The following is a 27030-nucleotide window of genomic DNA, read 5'->3' on the forward strand; positions in this document are numbered from 1 at the left end:
AGGCTGGTGAGGCCAACAGACTAAACAAGTTGATCAGGAAGGAAAAATCTGTTGTTGGACTGGAACTGGACAGTCTGGAGGCTGTGGCAGAGAGGAGGATGGTGGACAAAACCAACTCCCTACTGGACAATTCTGCCCACCCACTTCATGAGAAACTGTGGAGAATGGGAAGTTAATTCAGCCACAATCTAATTCCTCCTAAAGCCAAGACTGAGAGATTCAGGAAGCCTTTTGTGTCCACGGCCATAAGACTCTATAATTCCACAATAACGCACCCCCCCCCCCCCCCCCCCCCCCACACACACAAAAAAAAGAATAACTGCTGTAACAAATGAATTTCCCCTTGGGGATTAATAAAGTATTCTTCTTCTTAAAACTCAAGTCGTTCGTTGGTTTCATTATAAGGCGACTGTCTTGAAATGCGCGTTCCCGCGACGGGGGTGTTTTTCACGACAGGGGTGCTTTTTTCGGCACAACACCGTAATGGCATGAAAAGGTGCGCAAGGCTGACCTGCTTGACAAGGCTCTTACGGCCGAGGTCTCATACCGCCGCGGTCCGTGAACGCAGCAGCATCAGATGATGAGAGCGGCTCATCAGCTGCAGACAGTCAGGTGTGGTCGGCAGGGAGACGTCACGACCGGAGTCGTGATCCAGCGGACTCTACCGGGACAAAAACAACATCTACCCCGGATCTGACTAGATGACCCACCTACCGAGCACCGAGAGCCGTGAAAGACAAACGTAAGTGGCTCTACAGTGGCTGCTTCAGACCTTCCCCGGGTTATAAGACGTTTTCAGACGTCTTGGTGTCAATGACTAGGCCGGGGTCAGGCCCAGACACCGTCACTCCAGACTGCGCAAGCGAAGTAGAGGATTTTAAGGTTTTCTCGCTTGACCGCAGCGGGACACACCCTATCAAACACAAACTAACATTTTTATAAACTTTTGCGGCTGATTTGTAACTTCGGCTGTGGTAGCCAAAGCTTAACATAAAGAGTTTTTATCCCGTTTTCTGTTTCATGCTGCTGGTGCATTAGTTACCACTTAGCTAACTACAACTGTCCCGGAGCTGTGAAAGTGTGACCGTGGAAATAAACTGTTGATTATCGACCAGGCGAGTCAGCATTATGTTAGTTCATGTTCGCCCTGTTGTAACTTCTTCTTGTCCACACGGGCAGAAAAGGCGATAGGTGTCTTACATTAGCGTCAGGAAACAGGTATTTTCGTGGAAAGTTTGGGGTGGCATTATTTCAGACCTAGAACTGGTATAGTTAAACCTGAAAGCAGCCTTTATTGCTTTCATGGGAATTTCAAGCCAAACTATGTTTTAAAATCTCAGCAAGAATTCGGTGCTACAGTGGGTGGTGCACACAGCGTTACACAGGTTAAATCTCTTTAAACAGCATGTGTTATTTTTAGTTTAAGATACGCTGTCAGTGCTAGCCGAATTGAAGTATGGGTAACATAAGACTCAATAAGACATTAGAAACGTCCCGTTATTTAGCCGCCTGTAGAGGCACCGACAGCCTTTCCTGTTTTCATGGAAACTGTCCCAGCATTAACTAGCCCTGGTCTGCTTTTCTGTGCTAGGCTAGAGAGTTGGACTGTCAGCTAAACCAGATAAGTTCTAGGATGTTGACAGACAAACCAGGATAAGGACAGTGTTACTGTGACTCAGCTATTGTTTGAGGACTAGGTAAGGAGGTAAGGAGAGGATCACACTGCGTACAACAAACAGAAACTGTATGTAGTGAGCCGAGTGATTGGTGTGATATGGTGTGACCTCTTTACTTTTTTCCTTTCTTTGTTTAGCTCCTTTTAAACCTGAGGGTGAAGCCAGAAGAAGAAAACGGAAGGGACACCCTTGTCGTATAATGAAATAAGGAACAGTCCACCCTTTACCCAACCACCAGAGAAACAGAAGTGAAATGAACTGATGAAATGAAAAGGAACCAGCACATTTAGCCACTTCTGAACTGCAGGGAAAAGGTGCAGTTTGCACCTCTTCAGAATAAGAGATGGCTCGTGAGTGAGAAGTGGAGGAGTTCAGGGCAATAACTGGCAATAACTGGAGTTTTGATCAGCTGTAAGTTCACCTGTCCATTAGACTGTCAGAGCAGAAACCACAAAACGCTAAATCCCTCTGTCTTGGATCCTTGATGTGTGACTTTGAAAGTTAAGTGAAAACATCACATTCAGCACTGGACTGCATCCAGAGGAAGAAGAAGGGAGTGTCCACTCTGCACTGACAGAACTGTGAATGCAAAAGTCAAAGTGTCGTCACAGGTTGGAAATCCCCTGCAGGAGTTTCATTGGGTGGAACTGGAACTAAGGTGGCAGCACACGGCCGGGCTTAGCTGTGGAGCATGAATCATAAATGCACAGCTCTTGGGAAATGTTCCGTATACTGCTGGCTACTGTGGTTTCACTATGAAACCAAAGAGCATGATGTGACCATTTGAACTGAAGCTTAAGGATAAAACAAAAATAAAAGTGCCGAAATTTAACGGGAAATGTTCTCTTACGGGTATGGGGATGCCTGCGATCTGTGGACACACTCTTGTGGTACTTTAAGCGTGTAGCACTGGGAGGTGAAACCAAGAAAAACACTGGGGAGAGTACAAATATCACCTCCTTCTATGAAACTGATTTTACTTTGAAACTCAGTAAGAGGCCATCCACATGGCAGGGAAAGACTACAATCATCTCTTTAAGCTGCTCATCATTGGAGACTCCAGTTAGTACATTTCAACTCATTTTAGATTCTTCAGACAGGAGAGTTTTGTGCACAGCCCCAGAAGTGACAAATGGCATAAATAGGCTACCTGCAAGCGAATACACTGAAATCAGTGATGGTCCTTATGGACGTCCAATGTATTTGGATGCTGTATTCGTGTGTGTTTTGCATATATCCACAGGCACATCCAGGCTTATGGTTACACTACCTGGGCAATTGTAGTGAAAGTCAATTCCACTCCACATCTATACCAACTCTAATAACCTTTTTATTAGAGCCTTTTTAAGGAAGAATCACCTCACAGCGGTTTTTGTCAGTGAGTTTCATTTCACAAACTGGTTCACAGCAAGTTGTGTATGTCTAGTACTGGGAATTTTTTAGATTTTATCAGTGACTGTGACAGATTATCACTCTGTCTTGTTAGCTGTGTATAAAAGGGCACGAAACATCCGCATTTTTTTTGAGATGTTGCCTATTGTCTACTTGTTTCTTACTTAACTTGGATGTCATTTAAAATGTGTGTGGTTTTATCTATTGAGAATTTACCACAGATCACTGTTCATATATTACATTGTTCACTAGCAGGCCTGAAGGCTCCAGAGGGTTAAACGTGCTGCAGGAAATACTAAATCCTTTTAGGCCACCTTCATCTTTGCAGGAAATTATTTTTTTTCAGCGATTAGATTCTCATTGTGAAGCCTAGAGTCTAGAGCTCCAGTCCAATTAATACCACTGAAACACAGACACTGTGTGTTACCACATGTCTGCGGTAACAAGCAAACTTCACTTCTCGAGGTGGTGTATGATGACTGATCTGTGCTCACTTTCCCTGCTACACATTTACTGTTTGGTACATTTGGAAGTCATTCCAGTTCAGGATATCATGACTCAACCCTGTCCGTGGCTTTGTTTTACATTGACTTGTGGATTTATTTGTTTAGTGGGTGGATTCCCAGTGATTATATCATTACACCTTTATGTTAATAATTCTACCTTTCTGTTTCAATAAGAAGAATTTTTTTTTCTCCACCTGTTAGACTTCGACTCATCAAGCAGCCTGTTAAGTTACATTTGTCACTTCTGGGACTCCATAGTGTGGAACAATTAATGTATATTGTGTGAAATGATCATTATTTCTGCGTAGAGTATAATTTTGATACTAACTTTTGGCACCAGTCATAGTTTTTGTTGCATCACTGAGGCAGAAATGTTTTCAGCCTTTTGCCAATTTATGGCAGAACAAATGCAAGAATTTAGCATTTTTAGCATCTCTTACATTTAATTTCTTAGCATGGGAGTAATACTGTGACAGCGTGAGTAATTGTATCTGCTGTTCTTTTCATTCTGGTTTGTCAAGTAACTTTCTAACAAGTTGGCACTAGTTTGTTCAGAGCAATTTATAGCACATCATTCTGGGATGTAATTCTCAGGTTTGCTCCAGATTCTTTTTAATCACGCGTTTCATTTGAAGTAGTTCAGCCCTTGCTTTGTTTCCGTGTTGCTAACCAGCTTCTTTGAATTTACAAAGTTACTAGAATGAGCTTGGCTCGCTGAGGGTAAATTTTAGACATAACTGGCTTGTCTCTTCCTGATTGGTCACATTCATTTCCTCAAAGTGAAACATGCTAATCTTATCCTCCTGTCTTCTGTCTGTCCCAGATGTGGGGAAAAGCAGTCTTCTGCTCCGCTTTGCAGACAACTCCTTCTCTGGTGAGTTACCACAGGTCTGTGCAAGTCGCATGAAAGTTGATACCACTGCTCATGTTGATCAAGCCTTCCCATTTTAGGAAAACACTTCAAACTGGACAAAGTTTCAGACTAACATACTTGAAGCTTCACTTTTAGCCGTAGACATAAAAGCATTTTATCAACACAAGACATCTCATATCAAGGGTTTGTCAGAACTGTCCTAACCTGTGAGGAGCTCCAGAGTGAGGCAGCACTTTGGACAACATTCAGACATTTTTGGTGCAAGGGTGGAATATGTGTGTGTGTGTGTGTGTATATATATATATATATATATATATATGTGTGTGTGTGTGTGTATATGCGCCTTGGTGTGGAAACTGCATGTTTTTTTTGACAAATGGGCACAGCTGTGAAGATGACAGGCCAGACATTAAATCAAATCAGTATATCTGAAGAAGATATATATAACTCATTCTCAATAATTCACACACACACACATAATGTGACCTGCAGTTTCCAATCCAAGGCACCACGTGCTTTCAGATGCTTTCACTTGTGTTTTTCTTATTGGACCTCTGCTCTAGTTGAATTTGGGTGGAGCTGTACTGGAAGTTAGTAAATATCCATTTCAGAAAACAGTGCTGTGACCCTCAGTTACAAGTGACAGCAACTGCAACACAAATCAGTGTGATCAGCAAACATTGCACAGTGGACGCATCAGATTCTGCTTCTATCAAACACCACATTTTTGCCATATGAAAGTATGAGGGTCATTTCAAAACATATCATAGCTTAACATCTTGCAGTGTTACAGCACCGGCCAATTCGTATAAGAGCAAATCTGCCCATTAGTAGTTTGCTTTTTTTAATGAGAAAAATCCCTGCATGCTCAACCATTGTAAGAATATAGGTCAAAGTTTAAATAAGTTGTGGTGCAGAATATAACAGACCTCCAGCACGGTCAATTTGGGTGTAATTTTTAATGTTAAACTTTTTGTCTTCCAAAATAACCCTCTGGACTGTCCAAAGGTTGTTTATGTCATTTATGTTGCTGCCCCACCTGTGCTTACTGATCCTAGATATTTTGTCAAATTGTAGAACTGATTGTTTAAAAGTGCAGCATTTGGTGTCTGTGCTTCCCGCTCTATGTTGGCTGTTTTCTGATGGTTTGCTGGTCTCCTATAGGCAGCTACATCACCACCATCGGTGTTGACTTCAAGATCCGAACAGTGGAAATTGAAGGAGAGCGGGTGAAGCTGCAGATCTGGGACACAGCAGGGCAGGAGAGATTCAGGACCATCACATCAACGTAATCATCATCAAATCAAAGCTTGTTTTGTTTTTTGTGCAGGGCTTTTCCTCGCTTATATTTTAGTCTGGTGGTGTATCACCCAGTTCATTCGGCTTCATCTTTTTCTCTTCAGATACTACAGAAACACCCACGGTGTCATTATTGTGTACGATGTGACAAATCCAGAATCGTTTGTAAATGTAAAAAGGTGGTTAAATGAAATTTCCCAGAACTGTGACAGCGTCTGCAAGATCCTCGGTGAGTCATTTGAGTTGATGTGTTTTTAAGAGAATTGTTATCTGCATGGTGGGGAGTTCAGACTGGTACATTTCTGTGTAGCAGCTCAGAGCTGCCTTAGAGCAGGTACAAATGACACCTTACAGAAATAAACATTTTTCTTTCCTGTTCCCTTTCTCAGTGGGAAACAAGAACGACGATCCTGCCAGAAAACAGGTGGAGACCCAGGATGCTGTGCGTTTTGGGGAGTCGGTGGGTGTTCGGGTCTTCGAGACCAGTGCCAAAGAGAACATAAATGTAGAAGAGGTAACTCTAGTGTTTGAAGTATTTGTACTTATAATCCAATATAGAAATCCTTTCCTTCAATACTCATATACACATTTGGTCTGCTGTGGAATTAGCAGAGTCACTGATGCATATTTTCATGTGCAAGTAGCTTGTTGTTTTTTCTTCTTTTTCTTATTCAAGTATCCAGACATCAGGGGTTAAGAGAAATTTAGAAATGATTCTAAAGGCTCAGTCTCTTTTTTGTTGCTCTGTTCAGATGTTCATGGCCTTCACCCGCATGGTGCTTCGGGCCAAGAAGCAGAGCCAGAACAGAGCCGAGAGGGAACGAGACCGGGAGAAGGACACTGTCAACATCAATGCCCAGAGAGATCGAGACCGCAGGAAGAAAGGGAAGAAATGCTGCTGAGACCCAGACACCAAAGCCACTTCTCACTCATCGCTTACACAAAGAGCATTCAGACAAGATTGGGAAACCGTGCCTTAGGAGATAAGTCTTTTAAACTGCAGATATGAATGTCAGAAACTGTGTGGTCCATTATTTACTATGCCAAGTTACAACACAACAGTCTACGGGTTATACTGCTTAACTGTTGGTTGTTTAGTAACTGAGGCTGAGGGATTTCAAGTAGGTCACTGCTGACTGCACAGGTTACAGAGTTAAAGGACCATTATGGTGTATTTTAGTTTTTAGCACATGTATTACATCTAAAATTTAAGGGCATGTTGTAGTTTTTACATTTCGCTGTACTTGTTATGAGGATGGAGGAGTTGTTCAGTCCGTCCAACACTCCAGAGTAAAAACTCTTCTCTAACTAACAAATATCTCCATTATCCATTAACATGTTTTAACCAATAAACTGTCCGAAAATAGGTCCCATTACAATTTCCTAAAGTCTGAGATGATGCCATGAAATTGCCAGTTAAATAGTCTGCTATAACATAATAAAGTAAAAGTAAAAGAACATCTTCACAAATGGGGGAGTAGATTTAAATAAAGTGAAGTTTGCCATTTTGCTTGAAAATTGATTTTGAGCCCCCAGCATGAGACGATGCGTTACACATCAAAGGTGAACAATCTGCACTTCATTTCTGCAAAGAAACAACTGAAAAAGTCAGGGGAGGCATTATTTAACCAAACTCTATTCAAGTATCTGCAAGTTGATTTTTTTTTTTTTTGTTTTAGTGGTACATACTGTCTGTAAAGTTAATAAATAACAAACCCTAATACATGGTGGTGCAATATGAAATGTATGAGTGAAAACATAAAAACACTGATATGGTCCTTTAACTGCGCACTAGTAAACCACTGTTAGGCGCTAGTATTCAGTGTTAAGTGTTTCACCACTGAGAGGGGACGGGTTGCAGTTGTTACTAAATTGTAACCGTGACACACTAACAGGTGTGATGAGTGCACTCTGTATGCCTTACTTCAGTTCAAAGGAGTTCAAATCCAAGACTACAGTGAGTATAACCTCAAGACAAATGTGAGCCTAAAGTGTTAAAAGTCATTACTATGTTGTTTTTAAATGTTACCTAGCAGATGTGTCCAAATCCAAATAAAGCAATAAACCCAGAGTTATTGTTTGTATAAAATAGAGGCCTGTGCTTCAGGTGGAACAGCGATTAATGTAAAATTCAGAGTTTCTTATGAATAGGATTATTCTGTAATGACTCAATTGTCTCCTGAATGTTGAAGGATAGTGCTGGTGCTGTGGGGAAACTGATAGACAATAACATCCCCACTTTGTCTGTTGATATTTGATTATGTACTTTGGTTTTTAGTAATAAAATCCTAATCTGAAAAGTTAGTAGTAGTGACAGTTGTCAGATATAAGATTTTCCTCTGCAGTATATCAGAGCAGTAGTAAAAATCAGAATAAGTTTCTGTTAGTATTTGCATTTTAACATACTTCAAATTCATGCTAGTGCATTAATGGCGTAAAAACAGCCCAACCCAAATCTGTGTGGAGCCCATCGTCCACAGGCCAAAGCAGCGTACTGAACTGTGTGGGGGTGTCAACATGAATGCTTCTGCTGTGCTTTGAGCCAGTGCAGCTGCACAGCACTGCAGTTTGACCTTGACAGTCACTCATTCTATAAACTAACACTTCTTTCTAAATTGTGTAACTTGTCTGTGTAAATAATGAAATCGCATGCAGAATATGAGGCTCCATGATGCACTGAACAGCTGGTCCTTGCTGTCAGGTCATAAAAACACTGATATGGTCCTTAAGAAAACAATCACAGAGGATTCAGCTGCAGCGTGCACCCGTTGCGTCTCTGAGACCGGAGGTAAAGATGTGGAACTAATGAAAGATGTGTCATTAGGAATGATGCACCAGTGTCCAACACCATCAAACCCTGCAGCTGGAAACCTGTCACATGGGGCTTGTGTCGCTCAAAATGGAACTGAGCTGAAAGTCTCACTGACTGAAACAGTTCAAACACAGACAGATGCTTTTTACGATGCACCTTATGCCTTTTATAATAAATATAATAAATCTCTTTGATGCATCAGTGTTCACCAGCATTAACACCATAATTTCCAACTGCAGCAAACACTTGTAACACTGATGCTCAAGAAGGTGGAAGTGCTTTTTTATTTTGAAAACCAAAGCCTACAGAGGAATAGCCTTCACATCACAGGAAAATCCCGTTTGATTCACTGGTGGAAATTGTCTTGGAGGCTATCAGCTACTGATATTTACTTGGGGCAAACTGGTAGTGTGTGTCTGCCAAACAAACAGTTCTTTGCTGAAAAAGGCCATTCCAGTTTCCCCACCCAAAAGCTGATGGGAACAACATTTTCTTAAGAGTTCCCAGAGCACATGAATGCAGCGTCACACATAAGCAGTTCATCATCCTCGTTTTTGCTCGCATGCGTTTCCACCATCAGCTGGATTTGGGGAGTCTGTAGACACCTGCAGAGACCACCAGCTGATGCTCCCGGACCTTCCTCTGCAGGAAAGCCTCCAGCTCGTTGACATCCATTTCTGTGACAACAGGTCCTGTGGCGACAAACATCCGGAGCATGGAGTGGATCCGTTCCAGAGTCATGCTATCCAGATTTGTCAGCATGGCCTGGATGTAGGCCCAGAACAGCTGCAGAGACAATGGCCGAAAATTTTAAGATGATTTTTAGCATCACATTTCATCCTGTTAACTGTTTGAAAGGGTCCGTGTGTGTCATACCTGAAGCTTTTCCTCCCTCTGCTCAGACTGCGTGGTGGTATTGGAGTCTCTCTCCTCATCACTGTCAATCAGCATCACCCCTCTCTCCATCTTCTCTTTGGAGGAGCCCTTCTCCACCACATAGTAGCGCCCTCCGGCTTCCTCCCTCAGCACACCATGCTGCTGCCAAAGTGCTAGTTTCCTGTGCACGAGCTCCTTCGGGGCGCCCAGTTTCAAACTCAGCTCCTCCAGCGTCCACGAACCTGATGGATGAGAAACAGCAGCCGTTAACACAGATCCGACTTTCTCTCACACGTTCCAGTATCTATCACAGGGATTTTATTGTGAAGCAGCTGCAGGAAGTGATGTCTGATGGTAACAATCCCTGTACATCCCAGCTGCTATAGAAATATAACATCTGTGTCTGGCTTAGGTGGCAAACAAGAGCATTTCCCAAAGAAGTTGGTTGTACTTTTTTCCTGGAAGTGCAGGATGATGGCAGCATGGATGGGGGAGACAGTGAGGTTGGGGAGGGTACGATCCTCCAGCTCAACATCCATAGTGACTGAACCCAGGTGAGGCTTCCAGCTCAACGTCCTCATAGCCTGAGACACGGAAGACAAACTGTTAACAGAAAGCATCACCTGCAGCAACTTACCAAGTGAATCCACCACAGAAACCAAAAGAAAGAGATCAGTATCTTGCAGCCTCCACCTTGAGTTTCTCATAGCGGTGAGTGTAGGCCTCCATGGCCTGGCAGACAAGTGGAGGCAGCTCCAGCTTCTCCTCCTTGAGTGGAGGCCAGAACTCGGACGACAGGATGATGGCTGACAGGGACAGCGGGGGCTGCTCCTCCTCGCTCAGCCTCGATTCCTCCTCACGAATGTTACTGTTGATCCTCCGGGAGTCTGCCATGTCCTGGAGAGGAGACAAACAGCACAGACATGTAACAAGTAATGTTTTTCACTCTTTATTTACACATCTGTGTTATTGTAATTCATATGATTCGTAAAGATTTTAACTGCAAATTCAATCTGAATGAATAAACAGAAACATTTGTAAAATTATGGGTTGTTTCCTGTTTTTATCCAGGTGGGTGACATTATCGACTGGGATGTTACAAGCCAAACATGTGGCCCTCGTGTTTAAACGTCAGTGCATTTGTCAGTGTTGGTTGTTTGGGGTATTTGTGACCAGTGACCACAAAGACCTATAAAGCTGGTTACCTTCAGCATGACCTCGCAGTAATGCATGTGAGACTCCCCGAACCTGAGCTTCAGCAGCTCCACGTTACGGATCTCCCTGCAAACACACAGAACACAATATCATACAGAAAAACAACGGATGATGACTGAAAATGCAAAGACGAACTGATTCATATTTGTACTTTCATTCATTAAGAGACCTGTGATTTTCTCTTTTTAATTTTAAAATTATTCATTTGATTATTTGATGGAATAATCAGTAGAATACTCAGTTATGTGTTTCATTGGCTGAAGCCCGTCGTTCAGTGTAATTTAATGGATGCAGTGCCCTGGTGTGGGACTGTTTCTTTTTATACTGCGTCCCATGTGGTAGGAATGTATCCAAATGTTCTGGATTCCTGATAGTCTTGTTTGTTTGCATGTACCTGGCAGTGTTGTAGTTGAGCTGGTGCAACAGTCTGTCAGCCAGCACGGCTCTGTACTCATCGATGAAGATGTCCTTACTGCCGTAGATACTGACCAGCAGGCTGATGATATCTGACGAGCGATGCTTCGAGCCCATTTTGTCTGACAAATCCATGAAGAATAAACATGTCAGACGCCAGTGATGCTCAGTTAATTCATCAACACCACATCACGGTCAGTGTGACAGAGAAATGAAGACATGACGTGTTTACTGACCCGGGACAGCGTCGGTTGGGTCTGGGGTCCAGTCCTCTGGGTCATTGCCTTCTTCATCGCTGTCCTGCATCTCCAGAGTCACTGGGTCTCCTCTGGACAGCTCCGAGGCCAAGTCAGTGCAGCCTTCTGCATCTCCAGTCAGACCAGCTACAATCTGCCTCACCGTGTCCTCCCGAGTCCTGAAACACAGCACAGCTTCTTGCCTGTATCCTTTTTATCTGCTTTTGGTTTGAACGGTCTGGTTTTATATAGCTGGAGTCTATTTATTTTGGCCATTTGTGCTTTATTCTCTGAACAAGTAAAGTCTTTTAACAACTGATCTCAAACTAGATCCCAAAGCTCAGGAAGAGATCGACAATATCAGCCATCAATGGTAAACTTCATTTCAAACAGAACTAAACCTGACCGTGTGAACCAACAGTAATAAATTCATGTCACATTAAAATTCTGTAAATAAAAAGTTCTCTAAGTGCAAAGAACTCACCTGAGGTACTTGCGGATCGGTTGGCAGGCGACCTGCAGGATGACCATAGACGGGTCCAGCTCTCTGAGGGCCTTGATGGCCGAGATGTACACGGTCAGGATGTCAGACGTGTGAACCCCTGATGACAGACGATATTAAAATTAGCTTCTTATCCTGCTCTTTTAAATGTCATCCTGCACAAATCCTTCACCTAGAGATATCATTAAGTGGAAAAATGAACTTTCTGACAACCTTTAAAACTGCTTCCTTCAGGTCTGAACTTATTAAAGTGTGGAATTATATATTCACACATCTGTGACAGTAGAGTAGGAGTGGGGTTCATGCTGAACTAACCTGGGTGCAGCAGGCGGCTTTCAAAGGCAGATTTCAATGAGGTGAGGAGCTGCTGTCTCTGGTTGGTTCTCTCCAGACAAAACTTGAGATCTTCAATAGCAGCTTTAGATTCTGGGAAATCTGAACACGATGAGGGTGAAAATAAACAGGAGGGAAGCTGAAGCTCTGTATTTAGCTTAGCTCAGCACAAAGAGCAGCACTGTCAGAGCTGAAAACAAGGACCTTTAAGAACAGACTTTTAGTTAAAATCAGATCTGTGACGGATCCTTCAAGCAACAAAAAAAAAAAAACTAAACTGCTGTGATAACATGCTGGGACACTTTAGACATAAAATATCTCCTCTCTTACCTCTAATGATGCTGAAGAGCTCTTCAATCCTCATGTTGACATAGATCCTACAGAAAAACTGGTGCATGTGGCATCTCCACTGTTTCAGGATGGAGCTGGTAGACTGACCGGTCTGGACGCTGGGAGCGCTGGGAGCACTGGGAGATGGTAGTGAACTGTCAGTGTGCACCTCGCTTGCAAACACTTTGCTCAGCCAGCCCAGCACCATCTCCAGCCACTGCCACACGAAAACAAAGTAACATTAGCACAGTATCGTTCCAGCAGAGATCCTGACAAGACTTCATGAAGCTGATCATCGGTGTGGACGGACTGACGGACAGATGCTTTACCTCCTGGAACTCCAGCAGGAAGGACCGTTCGTACTCGCCCCTGCAATGCTGCTCCATTCGCTGCTCAATGAGCTTGTGCAGGATGGAGGTGACAGCCTCAGAGCTGACCCACTCCAGCAGCTGTAGTTTGGAGCTACAACCACAAAAACAAACAAAAAAACCATTTAAAACATGCATGTGCTGTGTGAGATTTCTGAACTACTTTTGTTACACATCCTTTTACGTTTTTTTTTTTTTTGCTCCTGCTGCTGCTTTTTTCTGTTATAGTGAGTTTCATGTGGAAACATTTAAATTGCACACTATTTATTCATTTTAGGTTTGGCTATTCTGCATCACTTAATATAACTGACCATCATTGCCTCATGTTGTGTGTTTGCTTAATGTAAAGCTCTGGTCACCATTTTTTAGGTTTGTGTTTTCATTTTAAAGCCTGTTCCAGTGAACTTCAAACTCTCCACCAGCTCCTCACAAAAACACCCTTCTCTGAGTCCACTCACAGAATATGGCTGAGCTCCTGTAGCTGTTCCAGCGCCTCCTTACACCAGCACTGCTGTGTGGGGACCCCGCAGCCTGGGCAGGCCCCTCCCCCCGGACCATCGGTAACCTCGGCCCCGTCCTCAGCCTCACCCTCCTGGTTCATATAGACAGAAAAGGTCCTGCTGTAAAATTCCAGCACTCGCTCTTGGAGAACAGGGGAGGGAGAGAAGAGGAGAAGGGCCCTGATGACGGTATAGGCCCGTTCCTGGAGGCCCTTGGGTTGTAGACCGCAGAGACCACCACGGCCCTCGTCTTGCCATATCCCCAGCCTCTCCAAACCACCTAGGAGGAGGAAGAGGGGATGAATACTGTTGCTGTCCTGACAGACAGAGAAAACCAGAGGCTGGTACTGAACTTATGAACTGATCTTCCACTTGCCCAGGAAAGGATGCAGTCGTTCAAACAGTGTTCGGAAGGTGGTGAGGAGAACCCAGGCCCTGTCTCTCTCCTCCAGCTCGTTCTCTGGCTGTTTGAGTCCGCACCAGAACTCAGGAACCACAGAGGAGGACAGACGCATCTGCAGAGTCTCCAGCAGCCATCCGCCCAGCAGCTGGTCCAGCCCATGGCTACTCAGCAGGGCCAGGGAGTCCGAGAGGCTCCGCTCTGACACCAGGCATCGAGGAGACACCTAAAAAAAAAGGAGCAAAACAGAGATAAGTGATTGTGCTTGGACACATTTAGTTCACAGGTTTAAAAGTCTGTTTTACAAACTGATCTCAGCTGTAATTTACGTTGATTTGGCCTTACTGAATGTTGATCTAGGTCAAATATGTTTGTCATTCATTCAGTGTGATTTTCTTATATTTACAGCTGGATGCTTCACTGTGCTGCCAGATGTTGCACATTAAGAAGACACTGCAGAACAGAAAACAACCAGGGATAGAAAAAGACGAGGACGGTGACACAGATATGCCGAATTAACCCGAATGACCGTCTAATTAGTGAACTGTCCTTAGTCATATCCCACTGGGCATGAACTATTGTCCCAAACAAGAAAACATGCAATCATGAGATTTCTGAATGGACGTCTGCTCTACCAGTTCACTCAGTGCAGATTTCTATCATTGGGCTATAGCGCTAAAGCCTACCCACCAAAGCCGCAGTCACGGTTTCCCAAGCATCAGCAACCCCCTGTTGTGCTGCGGCTCCCGAAGTTTCCGCCGAGTCCGAGTCCATCACAGTTTCCTCCATTTTCTTACACTTTCTTCACAAACGACGAACTAGCTTGTGGGAGTACAACATTTAAAGTTCGGACAATCTTGTCGTGGTATTACGACGCATATGTCTGTGTACAAGTGCACATTATGTGTTATATGTTTTTAAATGATTATTTTTCTTATAGCAATACAATAATTCCAAAACCCATTACAGTCTCTGCTACTAATATCGCGGGGTTTCTTTTTTTTTTCCCTTCTTCTTCTTCTACTTTTTCTTCTTCTTCTTCCGGCAAACTGTACGTATTCCAACCCTCCAACGTTAACACAGTTATCCAATTTACCATTGAGCAAAATAGTTTTATTTTGAAAACTCGCAGGAAGTATTGTCCTGACTGTATAGTATCACACTTGACATTTTGTTGTCCTACAGGTTTTCTGCCCCCCGGTGGTCACAGTTGGGAACTACAACCTACCATTAAAATCTGTGGTTACACGGTGTTACGATCAGAATAACTGCTGTCGGTGTGGTCAAATCAATACTACAGTCAATAACTGCAGGATCAATATCTGTTATATTATCATTATTATCAAATTATCACAGTACACATACCAATTTTCTCTGTTGAGACATGCACTTAAACAGAGATCCTCTGTGTACAGCTGTTTTCTGCCCTCTAGTGGCCACAGTAAGTTATCACATTGCTATTAACGTAAATATAACTACATTGAGTGTAGTGCTACTTCCGGTTACTATTCAAAATAAAACTTACAATAGCGTTAGTTACGCAGTGTTACCACTAGAGGGCACAGTTTCACCAGTCAAGAGTAAAATCTATGGCACGTTCAAAATCTTCTTTTATTGAACCCAGAAATAACAACACTGAAAAAAACAAAACAAGATGTAAAAATGAGCAAAAATGTTAAAGAGAATTATTTAATATGTACCTAAGTTTACACGATGGCTGCATGTATTTTAAACACTGATATTTCCCACATGGTAAGAGCGAAAACCTACAACCACACCACCCCCTATATCAAGGTAGCCAAATTGAGCGTAATGCTACTTCCGGTTAAAATTTTAAAAATTAAATACTTTTTAAAATTTTAAACGTTACAATTCCAGCAGTTGTAGTCACGCACCGTGACCACTGGAGGTCAGTGTACACTAAGTCAATTATAGCTACTGAATCTTCGTATGAAGGCGTTTAAAACAGACTTTTTTTGACCTTTATTTGATCTAAACAAACAGAACAGGATATAACGATAGGTGCGAATTACTTATATTTAAGTAACGTATCAAAATAAATAAAGCGTGAATTCGCTTAAATGGGAAATATCTAATTTAGTTTAATTGATCATTTCAGAGAATGGTAACAAGATTTAGTCTCGATAATGATACTAATCCACAATATAATAGTGTTAGTAATCAGTGAAACCACTAAAGCCCAGTGAACTCTTATTTATTACCCAGTCACGGTGTGTGTCAAGGGGCGGCCGTAAAATCAGACGATTCCTAGACGTCCGGTGAAGGCATTTCAAAATAAAAGCCTCAGACTGTGTAGGTATAGTTGTGCTCTGGTTACAAGAATAGTGAAGTTACTCTGGCCCCAGACGGGCCGACCCAGGATTAGTTAGAGTGGTTACGGGGGTTTTGAGTGTGTTGAGTCGAGCTAGCGGTACTTGTGGCGCTGTGAAGGGGCTGCGTCCGGCAGAGTTTGCAGCAGTTTCAGCGGCGGCTCTCACTGAAATAACATCATGGCAGCGGAGTGCGAGTGAGTTTGTTAACAACATGTCTGATTTGTCCCCTCAGACTCACATAGAGCTCATGACAGCCCGTGGTTCTGGTCCCTGAGCTGGACCGCGCCAGGTCTGGTGTGGCTGATGTTAGCTAATGAGCAGCTCAGCGTGTTAGCCGCCACGCTAACGTTAGCCGAAAACAGCAGGGCGAGCTAACTACTTTGTGTTTTCTCCGCAGTGTGATGTCTGAAATCGAGGTGCTGCAGTCGATCTACCTGGATGACCTGCTGGTGGACAACACAGAGGACGGGTGAGATGACAGCAGAGTTTAGCTTCATTAGCTTTGGCTCTGAGGTGTGATCATCTGTGCTGCCCTCAGATCAGTTTATGTAGATAGGCCATCGTTTCAGTAGGTAAACACCAGATGTGTAATGTTCAGGACACTGAGCTGTCAACACTCAAACACACACTAGAGTCAGGGGATCTGACAGGTCACCACTTTGGGTGCATCAGTATTTGTGACTGTGGATTCACAGCAGGACACCACACAGTGTAACACCCTCACCAGAGCTCTATGCAGCTCAGAGCAGGTCTCCCTGTCAGTTCTGCTTCTGCAGCTGCACCAGAGGTTTGCAGGTGAAACAGAAATGACAAATGAACACTGACCTCAGGTCTGTTGTGATGAGCAGAGATGGAGGCCTGAATGTTTTCAGCACACACATGACTAACCTAATCTAAGCTCTCCTATCTCCTGGTGAGTGTGGCTTTATATTTTATTAAAATAATGTAGATTCTGAGCAAACTGAAATCTTCACAAATCTTTTTGTAACGATGTGTTTTGCAAGGAAATATTTGGCACAATGTGTCTCCGTGTTGTGTCCATCTGATCACTTCAGCCTTGTTGATGTCTGATGACACCTGATCTCGATTTTCGATCGATTTTCAGCTTCTGTTGGCTCCAGTTTTTGGTCTCTGTTTTTAAAAGCCGTTTGTGTTCTCTGGCCTCCAGGGGCTGGGAGGTGAGCCTGGTCCTGTACCCGTCCACAGCTGAGGACTCCGTGTCCCAGTTTGTCCGACTCACCCTGACTTTGACGCTCGATCAACAGGTCCACTCTCCGTTGTCCTCTCCTACTTTGACACTGAGATTCTGGTTAAGGAAAAAAAAAAAACATGCTTGAAACAAAATGTTGAGGATTAGATGGTAAAAATGTAAACACAGAAATAATAACCTGTCTGTGCCACGTCACAGGACACGGCTCGAGAATTCTGTTTTTTAATGACATTTTGGTTTTACAACAATGAAGCTCTCTGGCACATAGGAGTAATAAGATATATCAGTCTTTGGACACACACACACACACACACACACACACACACACACACATTACTGTTAGATGAGTATGTTCATTGTTGATTTAGGCTTTTTCATTTGATCAAGAAATGCTGAAGAAAATAAGTAACACCAGACTCCGTCTTCCTGCCTTTGTATCCTTAGTATCCCTCGTCCTGTCCAGCCATCTCCATTCATAACCCACGGGGGCTTTCTGATGACCAGCTCATCAGGTGAGAAACTGGAGCTCTGTTCTCTGTGTGTCTCATTTTTCTGCGAAGGAACTTTAAATATGCAGCGTAACATCCCACAATCCTTTGCAACTGCTCTCTCTTAGTGTCCAAAAGTGTCTTCAGTTGGAGGCTCAGTCCTATCTGGGTTCACCAGTGTTGTATCAGCTCATTGAGGTCAATATATGCAGTGGCTTTTTTTTTCTTCACATAATTAAAGAAATGATTGTTCATCTGTTAATGCATGAAGCCAGTGATCAGTAATGCAGCTGCTTTTCTGACCGTCCTCCTACAGAAAGCTAAAGAAATCCTGACTGAGAGCAACATTCCTCATGGAAATTGTGTCATTTGTCTCTACGGATTTAAGGTACATGTTCACCTCATTTTCCACCAGTCAGTCGTATCTTCTCTTTTTATGAAGAAAAGAAACACTGGACGCTCTTTATTTATTCACATAAGAATCTCTGAAAGTTTTTGCAGATTTTTCTAAGAATACCTTTTTTTAAATTTTTTTTTATTCAACTCTTTATCTCTGCAGTTGTATGAATTGGTTTTGTTTATATTTGGATTTTTGAGTAGGCATATTGAGATAATCTATATATCATTTTAGTAAATTTATCTTGTCTTACGTGAGCAGAAATTCAATATCTAGTAATGACGACATTACTTCAGGCTTTAGAAAGGTTTACTCTTTACTGATGTTTTATAGACCAGATAAATGAATCAACTCAAGTGAGAAAATATTCTCCAGATCTACTGATAAAGCAAAAACTTACTAGTTGCAGGCCTAATTTTTTGCAGCATTCATTTTGTAGGTAATAATATGTCAGTGTTGTGTTCTGCTGCCCCCAAGTGGGCCAGAAATCATTGCTGTTGAGGACAGCCTCTGATCTGCAGCTGCTAACGTGAGTAAACACGTACGTGCGTCTGCTTGTACTGCGTGTCCTCAGGAGGGAGAAACGTTCACCAAGACGAGCTGCTATCACTACTTCCACTCCCACTGCCTCGGTCGCTACGCCAGCCACTCTGAAACGGAGCTTCGCCAGAGGGAGAAGGAGCTGGAGGAGGACAAGACCAGAGAGAGGTCGGACTATCAGGTAAGGTATCAGCAAGCTGAGTTACAAATGAAAGGCTTTCAATCAAAGACCTTGTGAATACTCACATTGGCTCCTCTGACAGGAGCTGACTGTGGTGTGTCCGGTGTGTAGAGAGCCTCTGACGTACGATGTTGATCAGCTTCTGTCGTCCCCTCCACCCCAGCTGCCCGAGGTGAAACCACTTTCTAAAGTACAGGTTTGCTTCATAAAACCACCTCGGCCCGTGGTCCATTTGTACTGACTGCTGTTCCTAAGGTCAAGAAGGAACATTCAACTTCTACAGTTTCACTTCTTGAACAGGGTTTGTTTTTTTTCTCTCAGCTGGACGATGCAGCAGTTGGTTCGGATTTTCAGCAGAAGTGGGGTGAACTCCAGAAGCTTTTGGAAAGACAGAGGTCTAAAGGTGGAATCATTGACCCAGAGGTGGAGTCAAATCGTTTTTTCATCCATATCAACGAGGTAAGGATGAACGATATGGCCACACACTACAGATAACACCAGTATAAGAAGAGAAAGACACAAAAATGGTCTCAGTGAAATCCAGAAAGTATTTTTCATCTTGTCAGACAGAAATTCACACTGGCGTATTCAGACGTGTTGCATGTCTCACTTTTCTGATCTTGTATCTAAGCTGCTGGCCCTGAAGCTAGATCTCAGCTAGGTGCAGCATCACCTGGACATTTTAGTTGTTTACATGTTACAGTGTTAATGTACAAACTCAGAAAGAGGTAGGGATCATCTCAGAATGAAAACCTATTACAGTGCACCAAAAAACCAGGCAGAGTAAGGCGTCTTTGATGGCTGTTCCTGTGTGATGTGATGTAAAAACATTTGCAGCAGTACATGTCAACTCCCACAGACTCCATCCGTTGCTGAAAATGGAAACCTGGATGTGGATGTCTCTCCTGGCCCACCAGCTCCTTCTGCTTCTAACGTGTCCTGTGATGACACTGGCTCGAGAGCAGGCCAGTTTGCTCCCAGACCTGCCCACTGCAGAGGTGGCCAGGGCCACAGGCGCCAAAACCAGGTAAGGGGGCCAAGGACGGGAGGCAGATCCAGACCACAACATGGGAGCATTGCCCCAATCTCAGAGCAGCTGGACAAAATCTCTCTGGCCTCAAACTGCACTGAGGAACCAGTAAAAGACAAAGCTCAGGGTAATCATGGCCAGCAGCTGCAAGTAAAAGCAGAATTATGGCAGTTGAAGACAGACAGCGAAGTCTACGCAGAACAACAAAAGATGCATGTTTCTCCACACGATCAGAGAGTGTGCAAATCAGGGGTGGAAACTGAACACTCAAAAGACGCTGCAGACGCTGCAGACTCTGCAGGCAGCCTTGGTCATCGTGGAAGGAGAAGAGGCCATCACCGATTTGTCCCACACAGTGGAGGCCCCGGGTCTGCACAGTACCCCTGGGACGGGCGAGCTTCAAGGAGCAGGGGAGGGGCCGGTAACCTGTACAGCAGAGGACGCGGCTCCCACTGGGGTCATGGCAGGGTCTGCCAACAAAAGGTGGTGGAGCGAGAGAAGGGGAGGGAGGAGGTGTTATGACAAAGGGCAACAGTAGGGACAATGAACAAATGTATGTGTGCCTCCATTTTGAATTTGCATAGAATAAAGCCCTATGTCAGGACTGACGTTCACTGTAGAATCCTATCCTGCAGTACATCGCCATTATCCTGTTCCCCAGTTTGCACTTTCATGCACACTCATGTCAGATACAAGTGGTTGTTGTGTTTTGTTGTGATGCAATATGACTTGAATGAAACACAAATTAAATTTTCTCTGGATGTCAGTGTCAGATGTCGCCCTTTATTTATGTAGTGACATGAAAATATGCTGATAATGAGGCTGTAAGCCACCGGCAGCACCTCTTTAACTTAGAAAAAAAGTGTTCAAATATATAAAGAATAAAATCTGAAAAAGATGTATTGCAATATAGAAATACTCTTAAAGCATTTAGCATTTATTCAACTTTTTATTCATGCATTAGTGTCAGCATATATTTCATTTATTCATTATGTTATTTATATATTTATTTTTTGCTTACTTAAGTCATCCACCAACAGACAAAAGGCCATAGAGTCCTATGGGAGACAGAGTCCTGGGCCCTTGGTTATCAGGTCTGTAATAATCTACATTTGAATAGTTTAATTTTTGCTCCTGGCAGATATAGTTAGTACTTTGCAGATGAAATATTTAAACACAATGAGCTTATAACATGCACTGAAACATCTGCACTGCAAAGCCAAAGTTCCATGCCCCGGTATTATAACGAGACACGTTTCCAAACGTAGCGCTAAGGCTGATGGGAATCGTAGTTTCTAGAAGTTGAGAGGCGGAATCGTCACTGACGCCATCTTGGCACTTTCCGCTGAGGGCCAGCCCATCTGGTTAGTTGCGCAGGGTCGCAGAGGCGTGTAGTTGTTTTTAAAAGCACTGACGCTGTGACTGGCGGGACCGACTCACAACAACTACAGTCGCAGCGGAGATTTAAGAGCCTACAATGGACGTAGACCTGGACTCGAGTCACATCGACAGTGAGCGGGGGGAGCTGGACAGTAGCGTCCCCGCTGCTTGTTCTTCTAACGGCAGCTGCGGGGAAGAGGACGAAGCGGAGGCCGTCGGACGGTCGAGAGAAGCCGGGGGCTGTAGTAGTCAGCACGCCCCGGGCGGAGCAGGGATGCTGGGCTGCGGCAGGGAGCAGGAGGTGTCAGTCGAGATCGGAGAAACGTATTTATGCCAAAGAGCCGACAAAACATGGCGTGAGTTCTGACTCGGTCGTGGTCGTGACTGGTTCAGACAAGTTAAGAGTCCAGGTTAACGCTGCTCTGCTCTGGGAAAGGCTTCACGCCAAACTCTGTGCAACATGCACAACATAAAGCTTTCATTGATAGTCTGCTTGGCGGGAGGACGTAAGTCAGCTGTTTGTACGATACGAAGAGATCATTGGGACTTTCTGGAAAAATCGGAGGAACTTTTATTACCAAACCTAGTTGGCTGAACCATTAAAGCTCAAACAACAAGCGCTTACTTACAGTTGTCAAAGCGGTCATTTAACTTCTTAATTTAGTTAGAATTAAACGAGGTCTGGCGAATGATGGGATCGCCGATTTGAATAATGTATGAATTTGTATAAATCTAAGTTTTAACAGGCAAAATAACTGTACAGGCTTTTGCTAATTAAATATTGTATTACTTTTCTACAAATCTGAATGAAGTTTGGTTCATAGCTTTGGTCTATTCTGTATTATCTGTATTTACTGTTGCATCTTGTTTATTGTTTTACAGATACAGCAGAAGTTATTCAGTCTAGGCTGAATGAGCAGGAGGGCAGAGAGGAGTTCTATGTTCACTATGTAGGATGTGAGTTCATCATGTTATATGATCGAAATTGCTGTTTGTTTCCCATCTTCTGTGCTCCATCCTCATCTCTCTACTTTTCTAAATGTTTCCGTCCCGTATCTACACATCTCTCTCACTGCTCCTCAATGGTCCTGATGTCCTTGTTCTTTTGTCACACAGTCAACAGGCGCCTGGATGAGTGGGTGGGGAAGGGCCGTCTCGCTCTTACCAAGACAGTGAAGGATGCGGTGAGAAAGAGCACAGAGATCGGAGGCGTTGGAGATTTGGGTGACCAGCCTGAAAGGAAGATCACCCGAAACCAGAAGCGCAAGCACGACGAGATTAACCATGTGCAGAAGGTTGAGACATCATCTGTCACAGAGTTGTTTTCTGCTGTTTGTGGCGATATTCTCATGCATTCAATGGTTTTTTTATTATCTAATGGTGTTTTCCTACACAGACATATGCAGAGATGGACCCAACAACTGCTGCACTGGAAAAGGAGCATGAGGCGGTAAGGTTGGAGTGTGTGTCTGTTTGTTTCTTACATAGATGACTTAAAGTGTGCAGTTATACTTACCCTGGTATGCAGCCCATTATCTTTAAGTGCTTTTGTGTTGCCTGCAGTGTTTAAGTTGTTTATTGATTTTTGATATTTATTTTTCTGCCTGTTTCTCCAATAGATCACCAAAGTGAAATATGTGGATAAGATCCAGATTGGAAACTTTGAGATCGATGCCTGGTACTTTTCCCCGTTCCCAGAAGATTATGGCAAGCAGCCCAAGCTGTGGATCTGCGAGTATTGCCTTAAATACATGAAGTATGAAAAGACCTTCAGACATCACCTGGTCAGTCTTTCGTGTAATTTAGAAGAAACTCTGCTTTTTCTGACTCTCTTGTAACAATACATTTTCCACCCATGAAACCCAAGTTGTACAAAGTTTACTACAAAGATGAACAATGAATGGTGATAAAGTTATGTGCATACATCACTGCACACTGCATGCAAGAAGTCTGAGGTCTGACCTTTGACGTTTGTCTCCTTAGTCTAACTGTCAGTGGAAACAGCCTCCAGGCAAAGAAATATACAGAAGAAGCAACATATCAGTGTATGAAGTGGATGGACGGGACCACAAAGTGAGTACACCTGGAAAGTCACTGCCGCACCTGAAAATGTTGTCTGTTTAATGCGAAATTGTGTGAACTGCTCTAGAATCCAATTCCCACTTTGTATTTCTGATGATATTCTGATGATTTGGGGGCTGATTGTTGCTTTATTTTTGCAGATCTACTGCCAGAATCTTTGTCTACTAGCAAAACTATTTCTTGACCATAAGACACTGTACTTTGATGTCGAGCCATTTATCTTCTACATCCTCACTGAAGTCAACAAACAGGGGGCACACATCGTGGGCTACTTCTCCAAAGTAAGTCTCGTCGCTGGGGGCTGGAATGTGTGGGGTTTAGTATTGTTCCCAGTGTTTCTGGAGTAAAGTGGATTTAAAAACTATTTGCCTTCTATCAGATTCAGGGTTTCTTGCATCTCTTTGTACCTCTCTTGCGTAGAATACCTGTTAAATTTCTAAACTATATAAATTATTTATAAACTCATGCTGTCGTATGTATTAGGATCATATAAATTCAAATATGCTAACAGGATTGAATGACGTAACAAATGCTTCTTTGTTTTTCAGGAGAAAGAATCTCCAGATGGGAACAACGTGGCATGTATCCTTACACTCCCACCTTATCAACGCAGAGGCTATGGAAAGTTTCTCATAGCATTCAGTAAGTAAGAAAGCAGCAGCTTAAATGGATGGATCTGTGCCACAGCTGATGGTTATATTTTATTAGTAGTTTAATGTATTATTTAGTATAAATAAGTACTTTATTGAAATTCTAATAGCCAATAAATTATCTAGAGTAATAATATACCAGTGCTATAGTTTTATCTTTTGACTATTTATTTACAATAGCAAAAAAAAAATCCTAATTTGATAATAAAAAGAAATGGAAAAGTAGTTTAATCTTAGCATTTTTGAAGTGTTTAGCAAATGTTTGCAAGACCAGCTTTCAGGTGATAATCAATAGAGATGCACTGATTGACTGGCCAGTGATCGGAATCGGACAATTTTTACGCATGACTGGCCTGGATCAGTGACTGTCCGGTCAGGCTCACGTCTTACCGATTCCTAGACTATCCTCTTATTGTCAGCGGTGCAGGCAATGACTTCACAGCCATGCACACACACACTGTGTAAACATGTCATTGGTGTGGAAATTTTTTTTGTGAGTGAAGATGACACAAAGATCAGTTTGTAACATTTGTAAGGCCAAAATACAACCATTTTTGGTTACTTTTGAAAGTTTTATTTTATTTCTAACTTTTTCAAGGTGCAGAACACTTTTTTGTTGTGAAAGTTATTTTGTTATGAGAAGTATCGTTTAATTTCTTTTATTATAAAATAAAACATTTCATTAAGGAAAAGAAGACTTGTGTTAGTATAACTCTGTTATAAAATATACTAGTTTTATACCTTTTTCGAGGCCCATAGCACTTTATTTTGTTGTGAGAAGATCCTGTACTGTTTAATAATTTTTTATTATAAAATAAAACATTTAATTGAAGAAAATATTTTCTGTATATGCTTTCATTAGAGTTCTTTAAAAAAAAAAAAAAAATCTGAATCAGCAGGTCACACTTACTGAAAAATCAGAAATTGGAATTGGCCAAGAACATTGCAGTCGGTGCATTTTTAATAATCAACTGTTAATCTAAATTTTAGTCAAAGTTCAGGATTATTGGTTGAGTTTCAGATATTCTGTCAGTGTTACTAATAGACCGATGGTGTACTTTGGGCATTATGTGCTAGGAAACCGTTCAAAATTTGCAGTTGTTTGCTTCATTAAGCCTTGTCCTTAAACAGTGCAGGAAGAACATCACCTCATTTAATACAATTTTTGCATTAATGTACTTCAAATACTACTGACCTGGGATTTTGACTGCAGTAGATAGTAGTGGGACACCCAGATGATTCATCATTGCATTTTTGTAGTGAAGTTTCTGTTTTTGCTGCTGTGTGTCTGTAGGTTACGAGCTGTCTAAGCTGGAGAATACAGTTGGTTCTCCAGAGAAGCCTTTGTCTGATCTGGGGAAGCTGAGCTACAGGAGCTACTGGTCCTGGGTCCTGTTAGAGATTCTGAGGGACTTCAGAGGGACACTGTCCATCAAAGACCTCAGGTAGACCAACACACAGACTGCCAAAGCCTCATCATGTGACGACCATCAGCCTGTTTATCTTTGTTACCACAATCATAACTTCTGTTCATGATATTTTCAATTAGACTCCACATTTTGAGGTTTACGCTCTTTTTGTTATCTGCAGCCAGATGACCAGCATCACGCAGAGTGACATCATCAGCACGCTGCAGTCGCTCAACATGGTGAAATACTGGAAAGGTCAGCATGTAATCTGTGTGACGCCTAAACTGGTGGAGGAGCACCTGAAGAGCGCCCAGTACAAGAAACCCCCCATCACAGGTAGATCCAGGCTTCATGTGATTAGTGCAGACTTCTGGTCTCTACATTATTTTTTCTACCTCTTTTACTTTATATTCACAGAAGAGTATTAAAACCAAAACTAATGTTTAAAGAAGATGAATTTTAGGCATCTTTGTCCAACGCATTGGCAAGCAGTTCTGAAACCGTATCAATGAATTCTATATCAATCGACTGCTTCAGCTCCGAATAGACAAAATATAAGCTCAAAAATGTTTGCATAGTATAGTGTTGGTTGCACACGATCATTTTAATGTGGCAAAAGCTACAATACCTTCTGGCAGGAAAAACATGAAGCAGTAAGCTGAGTCTCTTGATTCTCTAACTTATAAGGTTACAATGTGTGGATGTTTCTTTCTTGTTTGGCATCTCACCTGATGACGCTCATCCCTTAGAAGAAAAAATAATCTGTCGTTCCTGTTGATGTTTTAACTACCAGTGCTGGTTTCAGTGTGATGCGTGTCTGTGTGTTTTCTTTTCTCCGATGTCTTACTAAAAGACGTGTCTCGTCTTCTTCACAGTGGACACTATGTGCTTGAAGTGGGCGCCCCCCAAAAATAAACAAGCCAAGCTGTCCAAGAAGTGACACCACATCTCTCAGCCTGTGCATTTTGATCTGCCAGTTTCCCCACTTTTACTTGCAAAAACTCCACTGTTATGAAAATTCTCTGTATATAGTCAATGGTAGCATCTGTCAGTATTTTCTTAAAATATATGTTTTAAAGAAACATGTCTTCTCATGCCTTATTTCCTAAGTATCAGCTGCAAATATCTTGTTTGCTTCTTAATGTAATTGAAGCCACAAAGAAATCTAAATGTCAGGAAGTGAAGATATTTACATTAGTGCTCTTGCCTTCAACTCATTTGGGAAATAGGATTATAATGATTAGTTCCTCATGGAAATAGCAACATTACAACCACATAATATAAAATATAACAAAACGTAAATAAAGCAGAGTATTACAAAATACCAGCAAAATGGAATACAGGATGTTAAAGCCTGAAAGTATAATCTCATAAGAAATTAATAACATAAATCAGTGAGCTGTTATAGGGTGTACAGTCTGATGAATTGTCTGTTGTACAGCCCCTGTAGAGTTATTAGGAAGTAAAACAAGAAGGGCAACAGCCCTGAACCAATGAAATAAATTGATATTTAGTTTCCTGAAACAACTGGACTAACCTCAGAAATACAATGGAAATGAGTTTTGGTGAAAAATGAATCCAGCAGGAGGCGTTAACG

The 27030-nt window shown here is 42.5% G+C and overlaps 4 protein-coding genes across 7 annotated transcripts; 3 read left to right on the plus strand and 1 right to left on the minus strand.

Moving 5' to 3' along the window:
- The first annotated feature begins 495 nt into the window (after positions 1-495).
- Positions 496-7818, plus strand: LOC113140753 (ras-related protein Rab-35). The gene is made up of 7 exons (XM_026324737.1): positions 496-742; positions 1814-2738; positions 4398-4448; positions 5613-5736; positions 5852-5976; positions 6137-6261; positions 6500-7818. The coding sequence occupies exons 2-7, from the start codon at positions 2684-2686 to the stop codon at positions 6647-6649; spliced, it is 630 nt and encodes a 209-aa protein (XP_026180522.1). The 5' UTR covers positions 496-742; positions 1814-2683; the 3' UTR covers positions 6650-7818.
- A 1002-nt stretch (positions 7819-8820) lies between these two features.
- anapc2 (anaphase promoting complex subunit 2) lies at positions 8821-14749 on the minus strand. Its single transcript, XM_026324736.1, has 14 exons — positions 14424-14749; positions 13710-13959; positions 13292-13613; positions 12795-12927; positions 12466-12682; positions 12118-12237; positions 11785-11902; positions 11301-11479; positions 11045-11186; positions 10641-10716; positions 10129-10332; positions 9887-10019; positions 9436-9677; positions 8821-9345 (listed from the first exon to the last, which is right to left on the minus strand). The coding sequence occupies exons 1-14, from the start codon at positions 14520-14522 to the stop codon at positions 9136-9138; spliced, it is 2445 nt and encodes an 814-aa protein (XP_026180521.1). The 5' UTR covers positions 14523-14749; the 3' UTR covers positions 8821-9135.
- A 1292-nt stretch (positions 14750-16041) lies between these two features.
- Positions 16042-20678, plus strand: rnf25 (ring finger protein 25). Of its 3 annotated transcripts, none has more exons than XM_026325739.1 (10): positions 16042-16260; positions 16464-16535; positions 17235-17331; positions 17721-17788; positions 17893-17962; positions 18081-18152; positions 18736-18882; positions 18965-19078; positions 19204-19341; positions 19742-20678. In XM_026325739.1, exons 1-10 carry the CDS (start codon positions 16244-16246, stop codon positions 20432-20434), a joined length of 1488 nt encoding a protein of 495 aa, XP_026181524.1. In that variant the 5' UTR covers positions 16042-16243; the 3' UTR covers positions 20435-20678. The 3 variants fall into 3 exon arrangements, with proteins under 3 accessions (XP_026181524.1, XP_026181525.1, XP_026181523.1); XM_026325740.1 differs by having other exon boundaries at positions 18965-19054; XM_026325738.1 differs by lacking the exons at positions 16042-16260; positions 16464-16535 and having other exon boundaries at positions 17008-17331.
- A 566-nt stretch (positions 20679-21244) lies between these two features.
- On the plus strand, positions 21245-26515 carry kat8 (K(lysine) acetyltransferase 8). Of its 2 annotated transcripts, none has more exons than XM_026325741.1 (11): positions 21245-21648; positions 22175-22249; positions 22409-22587; positions 22689-22742; positions 22912-23076; positions 23276-23365; positions 23515-23655; positions 23923-24016; positions 25319-25469; positions 25615-25769; positions 26309-26515. In XM_026325741.1, the coding sequence occupies exons 1-11, from the start codon at positions 21390-21392 to the stop codon at positions 26371-26373; spliced, it is 1428 nt and encodes a 475-aa protein (XP_026181526.1). In that variant the 5' UTR covers positions 21245-21389; the 3' UTR covers positions 26374-26515. The 2 variants fall into 2 exon arrangements, with proteins under 2 accessions (XP_026181526.1, XP_026181527.1); XM_026325742.1 differs by lacking the exon at positions 21245-21648 and adding an exon at positions 21673-21798.
- Positions 26516-27030: the final 515 nt, after the last annotated feature.

Source organism: Mastacembelus armatus, chromosome 8 (assembly GCF_900324485.2).
Source record: "Mastacembelus armatus chromosome 8, fMasArm1.2, whole genome shotgun sequence".
Lineage (NCBI taxonomy): Eukaryota > Metazoa > Chordata > Actinopteri > Synbranchiformes > Mastacembelidae > Mastacembelus > Mastacembelus armatus.

Excerpts from the sequence above, each read along its gene's own strand:
- kat8 (XM_026325741.1), top strand. The coding sequence starts at position 21,390 with ATGGACGTAGACCTGGACTCGAGTCACATCGACAGTGAGCGGGGGGAG. Across the intron at positions 22,250-22,408 it reads CTATGTTCACTATGTAGGAT|TCAACAGGCGCCTGGATGAG; the intron begins GTGAGTTCATCA and ends TTTGTCACACAG. Across the intron at positions 23,366-23,514 it reads TGGATGGACGGGACCACAAA|ATCTACTGCCAGAATCTTTG; the intron begins GTGAGTACACCT and ends TTATTTTTGCAG.
- LOC113140753 (XM_026324737.1), top strand. The coding sequence starts at position 2,684 with ATGGCAGGGAAAGACTACAATCATCTCTTTAAGCTGCTCATCATTGGA. Across the intron at positions 4,449-5,612 it reads TGCAGACAACTCCTTCTCTG|GCAGCTACATCACCACCATC; the intron begins GTGAGTTACCAC and ends GGTCTCCTATAG. Across the intron at positions 5,977-6,136 it reads CAGCGTCTGCAAGATCCTCG|TGGGAAACAAGAACGACGAT; the intron begins GTGAGTCATTTG and ends TCCCTTTCTCAG.
- rnf25 (XM_026325738.1), top strand. The coding sequence starts at position 17,137 with ATGACACCTGATCTCGATTTTCGATCGATTTTCAGCTTCTGTTGGCTC. Across the intron at positions 17,789-17,892 it reads TCTGATGACCAGCTCATCAG|TGTCCAAAAGTGTCTTCAGT; the intron begins GTGAGAAACTGG and ends GCTCTCTCTTAG. Across the intron at positions 18,153-18,735 it reads TTTGTCTCTACGGATTTAAG|GAGGGAGAAACGTTCACCAA; the intron begins GTACATGTTCAC and ends GCGTGTCCTCAG.
- anapc2 (XM_026324736.1), bottom strand. The coding sequence starts at position 14,522 with ATGGAGGAAACTGTGATGGACTCGGACTCGGCGGAAACTTCGGGAGCC. Across the intron at positions 12,928-13,291 it reads CAGGAGCTCAGCCATATTCT|CTCCAAACTACAGCTGCTGG; the intron begins GTGAGTGGACTC and ends TTGTGGTTGTAG. Across the intron at positions 10,717-11,044 it reads CTCAACTACAACACTGCCAG|GGAGATCCGTAACGTGGAGC; the intron begins GTACATGCAAAC and ends GTGTGTTTGCAG.